Source organism: Phyllobates terribilis, unplaced genomic scaffold, assembly GCF_046119375.1.
Source record: "Phyllobates terribilis strain yellow unplaced genomic scaffold, ASM4611937v1 Scaffold_9__5_contigs__length_417890890, whole genome shotgun sequence".
NCBI lineage: Eukaryota > Metazoa > Chordata > Amphibia > Anura > Dendrobatidae > Phyllobates > Phyllobates terribilis.
The window spans coordinates 160728124-160741578 of record NW_027362769.1 but is presented as its reverse complement, the minus strand read 5'-3'; the positions used below and the strand labels follow the sequence as shown (position 1 = coordinate 160741578).

General features: G+C 47.4%; 1 protein-coding gene across 5 annotated transcripts in view; it reads right to left on the bottom strand.

Moving 5' to 3' along the window:
* LRP1B (LDL receptor related protein 1B) overlaps positions 1-13455 on the bottom strand; it is a 2071868-nt gene that overhangs the window by 168124 nt on the left and 1890289 nt on the right. For all 5 annotated transcript variants that reach the window (XM_073647246.1, XM_073647248.1, XM_073647249.1 and 2 more), the window contains exon 68: positions 7460-7566. In XM_073647246.1, coding sequence (XP_073503347.1) covers positions 7460-7566 — 107 coding nt within the window. The remainder of the gene's footprint in view (positions 1-7459; positions 7567-13455) is intronic.

Here is a 13455-nt window from a genome sequence, read left to right as displayed (position 1 = left end):
ACTCTGGTGGCCGAGGGGGCAGTTGACAGTGCACAGCTGGAGGGAGGTCCGGCGCCAGTTTCAGGAGGGGGAGGACTGGTAAACGTTGTACAGGCTCTGCGTGCCGAACTGAAGGAGCTAAAGCTTGAGGTGTCTAAACTCAGAGCTGGGCCGGTCCCTACTCCTACGGAAGGGCCACCCGCCCCGCCCTCTGGAATGGTGGTTCCACAGTCTGCCAGGTCGCCCTCCTTGAATGATCCTAGTTCTCGTCCACAGGAAGCTGTCACCTGCTGGAAGTGTGGGCGTCGGGGACACATTTCCCGGTACTGCCGGATGTCTGCAGCCCCAGAGCCTCCTTCGCCGGTGTTATACTCCCAGCCGCTGCCATGAGAGGGCAAGCAGCAGCGGCCCACCCCCCACAAAGCCCTCGATGGGAAGAACAAGATTTGCTCGCATGCAGTCCAGTGCTGGAAGTAGAGTTTGAAGGGCGGAAGATGAGATGCTTGGTTGACACAGGATCCAAATGTAACATAATGCCCTTAGAGGTGTACAAAAGGCACTTCAGCCAACTCGTGGTTCCCGAGGATGGCCGAGTGATAAGGCTTAAAGCCGCTAACAATGGCCAACTGACGGTGAAGGGGATCGTGTGGATGCAACTGAAAATGTTTGGTCAAGAGCTGGGTCAGAAAGGGATAGCGCTGGTGGACCACCCTCCTAGAAGAGGGATGGAGGTGACGCTCGGAATGAACGTTCTGCGAGATTTAAATCATCAGATGTATGCCAGTGAGGGACCCCGATACTGGGCGCATGCTACCCACCATCGACCCACCCAGAGAATGTTACACCGTCTAGTGCTGAGTTGTGATCTCCTGAAGAGTGCGGTTCCTGGGGGTCGGGGGGCCAGGTCCGAGTGCCATCGCGGTCCACGATCTCGCTAGCGCCCTGGCATGAAGAACTCTTAATGCTACCGGTGGGGGCTGCGCAGAGACTGAATGGGCTTGATGTACTCATCGAGCCAGCCCCAGAGAAGTCCTCGTTCGCCAAGGCGCGTGTGGCCCGGTCTCTGGCGATTTTGAAGAATGGACGGGTGCCAGTCAGATGTATCAACGTTTTAGATGATGCTGTTACAATTCCTGCTGGGACCATTCTGGCTGAACTGTTCGTGCCAGCAGGGAAGGTGCCTGACAAGAGAGTGTTCGAACTTCTCACAGATGAACAGTCTTTCTGGACGTTCGCAGTCGAAGTAGGCCGGACCGAATCTCCTACCGAAGAATGGAATGGTCGTTTGATCATGACCAGATGGGATCGGATCGGGAGGAACTCACCCCCGTGCAATTGGAGCAGTTGGAGAAGGTCTTGTGGGAACATCAAGAGACCTTTTCGCAACATGCGGAGGATTTCGGTTGTTCCCGGATGATTGAGCATGAGATTCCCACAGGGGATACTCCTCCTATTAGGGAACATTATCGTCAAATCCCCCCAACGCTCTATCAAGAGGTGAAGCGCATGGTGGCCAGTATGCTTGACAACCAAGTGATCCGAGAGAGCCAGAGCCCCTGGGCGGCCCCTGTGGTCTTGGTGCGGAAGAAGGATGGGACCCTTCGGTTTTGTGTGGACTATCGCAAATTGAATGCTCACACGGTGAGGGACGCATATCCATTACCTCGCATAGTAGAGTCTCTGTCGGCATTGGGTCGGGCCAAATATTTCTCGACGTTGGATTTAGCAAGTGGCTATTGGCAGGTACCAATGGCCGAAAAAGATCGGGCCAAGACGGCATTTGTCCTACCAATGAGGCTCTATGAATTCAACCGGATGCCCTTCGGGCTCACTAACGCCCTGGGAACTTTTCAACACCTGATGGAACATTGCTTAGGCGATCTGAATTTTGAATCAGTCCTCATATACCTAGATGACATTGTGGTGTTCGGGACCTCATTTGAAGACCATCTTGAGAAGTTACGTCAAGTTCTCCGGCGGCTCAGTTGTTATGGCCTAAAAATAAAACCAAGGAAGTGCCAACTGTTACAGAGTCAGATGGAGTATTTAGGTCACGTGGTGACTCCGGACGGGGTTCTGCTCGTGACCAGTAAGGTCATGGCTGTGCAGGAGTGGCCACCCCCCGTACCCTGCGAGAGGTTCGGGCCTTCTTAGGTTTGGCGGGGTACTATCGGCGATTTGTACCTAAGTTTTCACAAGTAGTGAGTCCCCTGAATGAGCTCTTAAGAGGGAAGGCACAAGGCCCCCAAAATCGCCCCATCCCATGAGGACCCCAGCAGCAAAAGGCATTTGAGGAGGTGAAGGCTGCCCTAACCAGTGCTCCGTTGTTAGCGTATGCCTGGTTTGATTCCCCTTTCCTGTTATACACCGATGGCAGTCTGCATGGGCTGGGGGCGGTACTAGCACAAGTGCAGGATGGTTAAGAGCGAGTAATCGCCTATGGCAGCAGGTCTTTAAGAGACACTGAACGCAACCCAGCTAACTACTGCTCGTCTCGCCTAGAGCTACTGGCCCTGGTGTGGGCGATGACAGAACGCTTTGCCGAGTATTCAACGGGAGCTGAGGTGCTAGTCATGACTGATAATAACCCTCTAGCTCACCTAGAAAATGCAAAGCTGGGAGAGTTGGAGCAGTGGTGGGTCGCTCGCCTTGCTAAGTTTAACTATCGAATTAAGTTTTGCTCTGGGCTGGAAAACGGAAATGCAGATGCACTCTCAAGGGTGCCCCTTGGGTCCTCGGGGGAAAATGTTGATGACCAGCTTGAGGACACTGAAACCCCTGACTTGGGGCAGGTACCTATCTTCCGAAGTGTTGTACTTTCAAGTGGGGTGGCATCAGGGATGCCGGGTGTTCTGGGTAAAACACCCTCGGATTGGGCGAAGGACCAGAACGATTGCCTTGACATTGCACTAGTGCGCAATTGGGTACAGAAAGGGGTCTGGCCATGTGAAGAGGAAAAGGCCCAGCTATCCATGGAAGGAATGAAAGTACTGCAACAGTGGGATAAGTTGTGTGTGGAACAGGGCCTCTTGTACCGTAAGGTGTACCTGCCATCTTAGCTGCAGCACTAGTACCAGCTAGTAATCCCTATGGGGATGGGTCCGGTGGTTGCTCGCGAGGCGCATGAGAAGGGGGCCCACTTTGGGAGTGAAAAGACACTCCAGTGGCTACAGCGAGTCCTCTATTGTCCTGAATTGAGGGGGATGGTGACAGAGGCGTGTCGGCAGTGTCGGGTCTGTGGGCTCAGTAAGAGCCCTGAGCAGCGGGCGCCCACGCAATCTATTAAGACTTCCGCTCCTTTAGAGCGGCTCATGATTGACTATGTCTTGATAGGATACTCAACGTCTGGGTATTCCTATTGCTTGGTAATGACAGACCACTTCACCACACCAAGCATGCTGTAGCAGTGCCGACAAGAGATCAGACGGTGGAGTCGGCGGCTGAAGCCGTGTGTCGAAATTTCATCCAGGTGTTTGGGTGTCCGCAAAGAATACACTTGGATCAGGGGGCATGTTTTCAGGGGGCATTGATGAAGGAGCTGTACCAGCTGTATGGTGTCGCACAGTCAAGAACGACACCTTACCATCCCCAAGGTAACGGAGCTTGTGAGCGCTTTAATCGGACTCTGTTGCAGATGTTGAGGATGTTAGAGGGTAAACAACAGGTACGCTGGCCTCAGTATCTCCCCGAATTGATGTGGGCCTACAATAATAGAGTGCAAAGCACTACTGGCTACTCACCACACATGTTGATGTTTGGGAGGCCAGGGCAGGACATTGAGGATTTGAGCATGCCAGATCCCTCCTCCAATCCCCCTCGGACCTCATCAGAATGGGTTCGGGAACACCGGCGGCGATTGAGGGTGGTGTATCAGGTGGTGGGTGATCGACTCAGTCAGGTGACCCATACGGACAGTATCAGGTGGTGGGTGATCGACTCAGTCAGGTGACCCATAGGGACACGCGTCCCGTGCAAACCGAGCATTTCTCCCAGGGGGAAAGAGTGTTGGTGAGAATCAAACGATGGTTCGGAAAGCTGAGTGAACGGTGGGAGGTGACTCCATACCTGGCAAAAAAAACGGTGAGCCCTGAGATTCCAGTCTACGAGGTCGAGCCGGTGGGGACAGGGGTCCATCCCGCAATCTTCATCGTAACATGCTACAACGGTGCTGGTTTAAAGATGCCGTCCCCGTTTCCACGGAACCACAGGCCGTGTCCCGAGGGGTGGGCATCCCTAATGCTCTTGAATTTGATGGTGGGTCTGCCTTCGCGCCTGCTTACTTGCCCCCTGCGATCAATCTGTCCCCATGTGGAGAGAGTATTGAGAATGTGGTATGTCCTTCAGAGAACGGGGAATCAGGTCAGTTACCTGATCCGTATGATGTGGCACAGGGCGCCACACCTCAGGAGGGAGCAGCCTCATTGGCTCACGTTGAAGAGACTGCTGCCCCCTCAGGAGCCGAGCCTGTTGGGGTGGGTCCCAGTAGAACTACTCAAGCTACGGCGGGTATACCTCCACAGCTCTATGCACAAGACGACTTTGAGTGGGGAGGTGTGTCGAGGACGCCAACCTCTAGTGGGGTGGCATGTGAGAGTGTGTACTGTGATAGCAGCAGGAGAGCATTAGGACTCTGTGACTTTTGCCTGGCTGAGCTCAGAGCAGGGGCAGAGCAGGAAACCCTGTGTGTGCTGAGGGTGTCTGCTGTGTGAGGGGCTAGACAGGAAGTCTGTGAGAACTTAGCTGGAACAAGATGCTGTCTCTACAAGCTTCCCTGTGGAGATTGTTAACCCCTGTCCCTCGTGAAGCTGTGTCCCTGCTTAAGAACAAGTGCTGAGCTGGGGAAAGCTGTGTGGCTCTTTGGAGTTTTGTGGAAGTCCATGCTGAGTGGACTAGAGACTTTGTGCTGAAGTAGCCAATAGTCGATTGAGAAGGCAAAGAGACTGAGGAATCCATCTCTGCAACGGAGCACATGGTCAGTGGTCTGGAAAAGAGTGAGTGACTGCGAGAGGAGAGAAAGGGTCCGGTGCCATTCACATTGAGAGGATACTGACAAGCTTTGTGAAGAGATCTTCCCAGACCTTAACCTGAGGCTACAGGACTAAAGTCCCTGCGTGTGGGCTCGGCATCGGCCGACAAGACAAGGAACCTTTGCTGTTTTTGTGAATGTTGCTTTTGTTTTCGTGCCAAAGTTTTCTGGGACTAGCTGCAGCCACTGCTTTTCACAGGCCTGTGATAGACTACATCTGAGGTTAACGGTACCATGACTTTAAGATACCCTGGTATCCTGATAATAAGGGTATAAGAGCAATTGGTATAGTTTCATGCATTACTATTGTTATAGTGGTAGGATTGTATTCAGTGTGCCATCTCAGGGGGTCCCTATAGACCGCCCTCACTAGACTGACACTGTGTTTAGGTAAAATTGTTCCAGATCTTTAGAATAATTCACATAAGCTGGAAACCTTGAGATTGGCACATTGATTTCAGCTTTTGCTGATTGTGTGTATTTAGTAGGGACAGTGTCCCAGGCAGAACCTGAGACTGATTCATTCAATACTGAATTTTAGTCTAATCCTTGTTTTAGTAAAGAAAGTGTTGTTTATTTCAGTCTCTGTCTCAGTTTATGACTCACTGGATCTCTCTCGGACCTCCGGTCATTACTCACTCACTACAACATATTGCCTTATATCAAGAGGGCGAGCTGTGCAGACACAGAAAAGATGGCCATATCCCTTCAACTGAAACTTCTGTCGTCTCATATCTTTTGTTCTCTTTATTTATCCGTCTGTTTAATATCTATAGAAACCAGCTGTCATTATAGTGATCACTAAGAACTCTGTTTTCTCACAAATACACATTCAATACATGATCGTGACATGTTCTCAGAATGCTGTGCACACTACAATTCATACCCTGATCACTGAGTGGCCACATATAGAAACATTTTGCATAAACATCTCCTGACAGCATATCACAAAATCATGTTTTTTCAAAGCTGGTCATCTTGGGATTTATAAAGACCCTAACATGAGAAGCACAAGCAAGACAAAACATAAATGCAAAAGTCAACAACCTTATTGAAAAATAGATAAATATTTAGAAGAAGGAATCCATAAAAGTTAAGAACCAGACAAAAGGAAAAAAAGGCTGGGCAGCGGGAGGGCCAAAGGGATGGGACAATGCAGATGGGCACACATGAAGGAACGATGAGTAAGTAAATTATGTATAAATCTATCTATCTATCTATCTATACATATACTGTATATTGTAGGGATTTGCTGAGGTAGGCGTTAGGCAGCGTTCACACAGGTATGCAGTTTCTTTGTCAAAGCTGGCAGCGTTATTAAAGTTCATAAACCTTTTTTTCCAGCAAAACAGATAAACGGAAGTTTGACATAAGGCAAAATAAAATAGTCCATTCAGTTGTACAGGGCTCACAGCAAAATATCATTCCAATTCCCACTGCACAGAAGTAGGAGGTCTCTCCACCTCCCACGGAGACCAGGTCTCAGAGATGTTTCCACCTCTACGAACAAGACAGTTATGAGCAGATCAGCCGCCCTTGTAACCCAGCTGCACCTGATGGATTGGAGGATGGGAATGACCAGTCCTGCCCATCATTTACCAGTCATTCCTGACATCTTAACCCTTTGCTGCTCCACTAAGGAAAACCTCTCACCACTCTATCAGTGCTTGGGCCCTTTGCAGGTGTCATATCACAGAGGCCAGGTACCTCAGTGGCACATCACTCCATCTCAGACTTGTAGGCAGCAGACGCCATGTCTACCTGTCTACAATATAGCTATACATAGATTTATATATAGATAGATAGATAAATAGATAGATAATAGATAGATAGATAGATAGATACTTAAAGAAGGTGCAATAGTCAGAGGTGAATGATACTTGTAACAATGATAAGGTACAAGTATATATAAATATATATATATATATATATATATATATATATATATAGTGGTTCCAGCTTTAATCAATAACCATAAATTTAAACAGTAATGCTTGACATTCAACATATATATACTGTATATATATATATATATATATATATATATATATATATATAGTGTTGACCGGAAACACACACAGCAGAGAAAAGCACCACAAATATAATTTAATTTAGACAATGTTACAGTATGGTCAAATGCATGGTACCAACCAAGTCCTACTGTCCGGCCGACCCGACACGCGTTTCACACAGTGTGCTTCATCAGGGATGGCATGTGGGACTATATCAGTATCATCATCTTGGGATTTGTCAAACCAAAGGAAAGGAAGGAAGTGTACATCTATCTATCTATCTATCTATCTATCTATCTATCTATCTATCTATCTATCTATCTATCATCTATCTATCTATCTATCTATCTATATATATATCTTTAACCTGCAGGTCTTTAAGTTAATTTCATACTACAAATATCAATTCTAGATGAAATAGTATACCGTATGTTAAGATTACCTCATCTGTTCCATCTGCACAGTCGTATTCTCCATCACACCAAAACCTGGCCGAAATGCAGTCACCATTGCCACAGAGAAACTCTTTCAATGCACACGTCTGAGGTTCTGTAATATAAGTATGTAAGGATGATGAACATACAATAGAGTTAAAGGGCATCTGTCAGTTGTCAGAAATATGTATTTATTTTACTTGGTGTAAATGCCGCTGTTCTTCTGAATTCGGTGTTATTTTTCTTTTGTTCCTGCGTTTCTCCGTTCCTGAGATACGTCCCTTCCTTTCCTGCATATAAATCTGGTCTTTTTAGCCAACAGAGCATTGTCCTCATGAAGATGCCTACAGAGAAGAGTTGAGGACCACGCCCTGTTGGCTAACAAGACTAGATTTACCAGCAGGGAAGAAGGGGGTCGTATCTCAGGAACGGAGAGGCTCAGAAAAAAAAGAAAAACAACGCCGGATTCAGGAGAACAGCGGCATTTACAACAGGTTAAAAACGTTGCATATTTTTTTTCTAAGTCACAGATCACCTTTAACTGTTAGCAAACTATCCACTCTGCTTATAGTAACTAAAAGAAAAAGTCCGGGAAGGCATGAAGGCTTTTGGTTGCAAAACCATTAATTTGTCATGCAAGTGTCGCCTTTGTTTGTACGCTAAACCATTTAGTAGTACATTAATGGTTTTTCCTAGACTTTCATATTCTCCACTTATCTTAAAATCGTACAGCTCGTTACATTGTGTTGTGGCTGTAGATTCTACTCTCGGATCTCTTCCATGCACGGGAAGAAAAGCGGGATGTGGCAGAACCATTCATGGCCTATAGACATTGTTTTGGGGTGTAAGGAGTTGGAACCCACTAACCTAGTTTTCTTGGTCTATGCAATTTTGACAACCTGGAGTCACCACTAGGTGCATAGGGATCTTATGTGTATTAAATTTCATGTACACCAACACCTTTGACCATGGGCCTTGTTGGTATGACAGCTCAACCTTAATTCATGTAAATGGAGATAAGATGCAATACCAGTCCTAGCATATTGATAGGAGTGATGCTGTTTCTCCAATTTTATTTTAATTCTAGACAACCCCTTTAATTTCTTCTCAAAGGTGGGAACACATGGAAATAAATTATTTTATATTAATATTTTGTCCCTGTGCTCACAGCCAATAAAAAGCATGATCCTGTGACTTTAAAAAAAATAAGCTTATGTAAAATAATGAATAGCTATCTATAAACATCGGAACATAGCATTAATTCTATATATTCTCCATTATTCAGCTGCTATGTAATATACGGAGACAGGGAAATAATTATAATTGTTTGACGTGGTGTTATTTATGCCTTTCTAAAAAAGGTCATATACAAGACAAATACCAGCCGGGCTCTCCAGGAATCACATTATCCCCCTGACTGTCAATACTGGAATTTTATTCCTGAGAATCAACATGTAATTATCAAAGGAACTGAGTGCAATCAAAGGGAAAGGCGACCATTGAAGAAAAGCCTCTAATGTTGTGAATATTGCTTTTCTTCTCCACCAAATGACAGCTCGGGATAATAAAACTTGTCAAATGGATTTCGGAAAACAAGTAAAAATAATAAATGATATGTATATGAAGACTTTATGTGCATCCTTTGTGTAATTAGGTGACAAGAACTGAAGAGGAACTGCATTGGGTAATTGTCCCAAAGTTTAGGGAATGGATGTGTAGCGGGGAAAGCAAATTTTAGGCTATTTTGTCCTGGGTAGTATAAAGGGGTAGCTTGTTTTTCCCTTTCTTAGGGGCTACGCTTTCTTCTGTGTAAACCACTACTTCTGATCTTAAAGGGCTTGTCCATGCTTGGGCTTCAAATGACACTGCCCACTGTCAGGATTTTCCGGTGCTGGCGCCGAGAGCAGGCAGGAGCGTGACCACAAGTATGTGATTTGCATACATGCAGTCACCTGCCGACTAGATGTGTGTAGCCTCACTCAATACAAGTGAATAGAGTGAGGCCACACACGTCTAGTTGGAATGTGGCTTGGAGTATGCAAATCACATAATTTGCGGTCACGCGTCCGCCCTGCTACAGGTGCCGGCACTGGAGAATCCTCACAATCCTATGAGAATTTACAAGTCTCCAGTTAAATAGAGTGACACAGAGTAACTGCAGACTTGTAGCCTAAGCCTGTACAATCCCTTTAAGTTTCAACCTGTAATATACTCCGGAGCTGCATTCATAGTTCGGCCTGTTATTTTTAAAAACCATTAACAAATTAATTTACAGATACACCCATAACATCTTCGCAAAATTCCTTTAATTCTAAGCTTATTTTTCTTCTAATTACTAGGTTGCCAACTGATTCCAATAAAAATCAGCAAAATGTAAAATGTAGGTCTGGAGCAGGGATCCCCAACAGGTGGATTGGCAGCCGCATGTGGCTCGCGGGACCATTATGTGTGGCTCGCAGCTGTCCGCCACCTTGCTCCTGTCATGGGGATACCACGACAGAGAGGGGCCAGTAGATCGCAGAGTTTGATTACACATAAGCCTGCACTGATTACAACTGCTTCACCTTCCTATTGGCAGTGCAGGTTTCCTTTGCTCTGTTATTTCAAGGCTTATAAACAGTTTGGTTTATCTCCTGGAGCTCTCTGTCCTGAATTGTCTCAGCTGTTCTACGTTTGCCTCTCCTCTCTTGTATATATGCTCTCCTCTTGCACTTGGAAGTTGCCAGTGATAGCTTTACAACTACCTTGTTTGTAGTTGGAGGAGTGAGCTGAGTTTGGAGCAGGCATATGGAGTTGTATTAGGACAGGGTTCCCCAACTCCAGTCCTCAAGGCCCACCAACAGGTCATGTTTTCAGGATTTCCTTAGTATTGCACAGGTGATGGAATTATTGCCTGTGCAGGTGATGCAATTATCACCTGTGTAATACTAAGGAAATCCTGAAAACATGACCTGTTGGTGGGCCTTGAGGACTGGAGTTGGGGAACCCTGTATTAGGAGATATCTGCATGAAGTTGGTTTGGGTGTTTGTCTCGTTATCCTTATTCCCATTTAGTTTGCCTCCCTTTCTCCTTCCCTACATTCCACTCATTTGTTTGTGAGCATTTTTATATGATTGTGGTTTTCTTTTATCCCCTCTGTGTCTTTACGCTAGAGCAGGACTAGCGATCCTGCTACCCCACTCACTAGCCAGGGTGATAATCAGGGTAAGACAGGGATAAGAACGTGATCGCCACACGGGTAGAAAGAACCCCTCTAGAGATGCCAGGGGAGCTCCTTGTTTCCTTCCCTAGTGGCAGAGCTCCCTTTCCCATCTGTTTCGCTGTGTGCCATCTTGCTTCCGTCAGAAGTTTGACAATTGCATTAGCACCAGGTTTAGCAAACGGCTATGAAGAAAAGGTCTCCAGATGGTGGCTTTTGTGTGCAGCCTTCACAGAAGAACAGATCTGGATGCACATATACTGGTCTTAGGGTTGGAGAGATACATTAACTAACAGATAGAATGTTAGGCGTCGGGCTGTTGCTGGATTCAAAATGTGTCCAGAACCTTCTGTGGTCTCCCATGCTGGTCCTGCCGGGGCTGATGCTGCTCAGCATCGTTATCAGCTCCAAAGCCTAGCTGGTCCACGAGATGTACAGATTGTCTCTAGGTTATTTGTGCCTAGCAATGTTAAGCATAGGTTGTGGAGGGAGACAGGGCTGTTGGAGCCTAAGTCCAGGATTCTCCGCACTGAGCATGTCCGTGACCTGGCGGACCGTGATTGGTGGTTTGGCAACCACCTGATCCGGTGACCTGGCACCGCCTGATTGGTCGCGGGTTACGCCACCAATAGTGCGAAGGTGGGCAGGGCTTAGTCTTTAAAAGACCCGCCCACAAACATGGCGGCACGCTCTGATCATTGATCAGTGATGCTGATGTGTGGACGACTGTGTTCCACGTAGTTTCCATAGGCAGGCTAGTGTAAATAGGCAGGCTAGTGGAAATAGGCAGGTAGCTTCGTCTAGCAGTCTGGTTCTGCCAAAGGGGTCGCCTAACACCCTGAGCAGCCTGCAGACGTCCTATCCACGGCTATCGCCTGTCAGCCACGTGGAGTAGTACCCTTCAGTCCAGTAGCATGCTGGCTGGAGGCACGTGTACCCGTCAGCGTAGTCACACACGCATCCTAGCGCCGCCAGTGTAGTCCCTGTGTAGTTAACAGGGCTACAGCTACTTCCCTGGTCGCACATCTCCCGTGCAGTTAACGGAGATAGAGCGAACCGCTATACCCGTTCCTGTGTGCAGTAACACGGAAGGGTTTATCATTTAAGTTGGTTGCTTTCCTTTTCACCCGGAAAGTGTTCGGCAGCAGTCCTCCAGGCTGCATCGCGGACCCCGGGGTCGGTTGCGTTCCATTATAATAAAGTTGTCTGCAACCGCCCTCCTAATAGTATCAGAGCGCCAGGGTCTTGCCGAACATGGCCGACAACCAGCAACTGCTGCACTATATACAGCGAATTGAGGCCAGACTTAAGTCTCTGGAACAAGCTATCCCGGTCGCTGATATCATTGCAGTAGCTACCCAAGCTGCTTCTTCAGCAGCCAATATTATTAACTTGGCTGCGATGAATACTGCAACCACTGCAAGTGTGCCATTACCCCGTTTTGCTCTCCCGGAAAAATTTTCTGGGGACAGTAAATTTTGCAGGGGTTTTATTAATTTATGCTCCATTCACTTGGAGATGATGAAAGCACGGTTCCCCTCCGAAAGAGCCAAAGTGGGTTATGTCATCTCATTACTCTCCCACAGAGCTCTGGAGTGGGCTACTTCTCTATGGGAGCGGAATGATCCAGTTGTAGCAAATGCGGGTCTTTTCCTTAAGACACTAAAAAGTATATTCCTTGGTCCTCAAGTCACGCATGATACGGCCCTTAAGCTTCTTGTGTTGATCCAGGGTTCGGCCACCACCAGCCACTATGCCATCCAGTTTAGAACCCTAGCGGCTGAACTGGATTGGTCTGAATGGTCGCTTATCCCGGTGTTCTGGAAGGGTCTGGCTGGTCATGTTAAAAATGCTCTATCTACCAGAGAGATTCCAACCTCCCTGGAGGAGCTAATATCTCTCGCAAACCGAATTGATTTGCGTCATGCAGAGCACAGGTTAGAGCTGGAGGTCGCCAAACCTCAGTATCGATTGGCACCGTCCTTCTCTAGACCCATTTCCGAACTCACGACTCCCAACCCGGAGCCTGAGGCTATGGATATATCCCGGACTGAGTCTAGTCCCTCTCGTTCCCGACCTGAACATCTCTTGGAGTACCCCGTAAATAAGGGTTCCAAACATACGGGAGAACGAGTAGGTCTTACCACCGTTGGAGGAGGTGTATTAGATTCTGGGACTTCTTCCTCCAAATTATTATATAATATGACATTGTCCTTTGGTACATCTGCAGTTACTGCCAAGGCGTGGGTGGACTCTGGTGCTGATGGCAATTTTTTATCATTTTTATTTGCCCAGAGGCATGCCATCCCTATAGAGTTACTGTCAAGACCAATGAACGTTAGTGTTGTCAATGGTTCACTCCTGGACGCGCAAATCACCCACAAGTCGATTCCCCTCACCATGTCATTTCCTCAGGGCCACCGGGAGGTCATCTCATTTCTTATTATTCCCGGTGGATTAGACGAGGTGTTATTGGATCTCCCCTGGCTACGTTGTCATACTCCACACATTGACTGGAATACGGGGAGAATTTCTTCCTGGAGTGAGAATTGTGTGTCTCAGTGTATGGTCACAGTCACCTGGAGGGTAGTCTCTGATCCCTCTACCGTTGTGGCTTTCGGTACAGATTCTTTGTCTGTCCCCAGGACCCGGGTCTTGTCAGACTATGTCAAAAATAACTCTCGGGTAGAGAGGGTGGCTGCAGTGTCCTCTAACCAGGTTCCGTCGGGGAGGACGTTTGTTTCTCCTAATCTACAAAATATGGTGCTCTCCTGGGCTCATGCCCCTAAGATCGGAGCTCACCT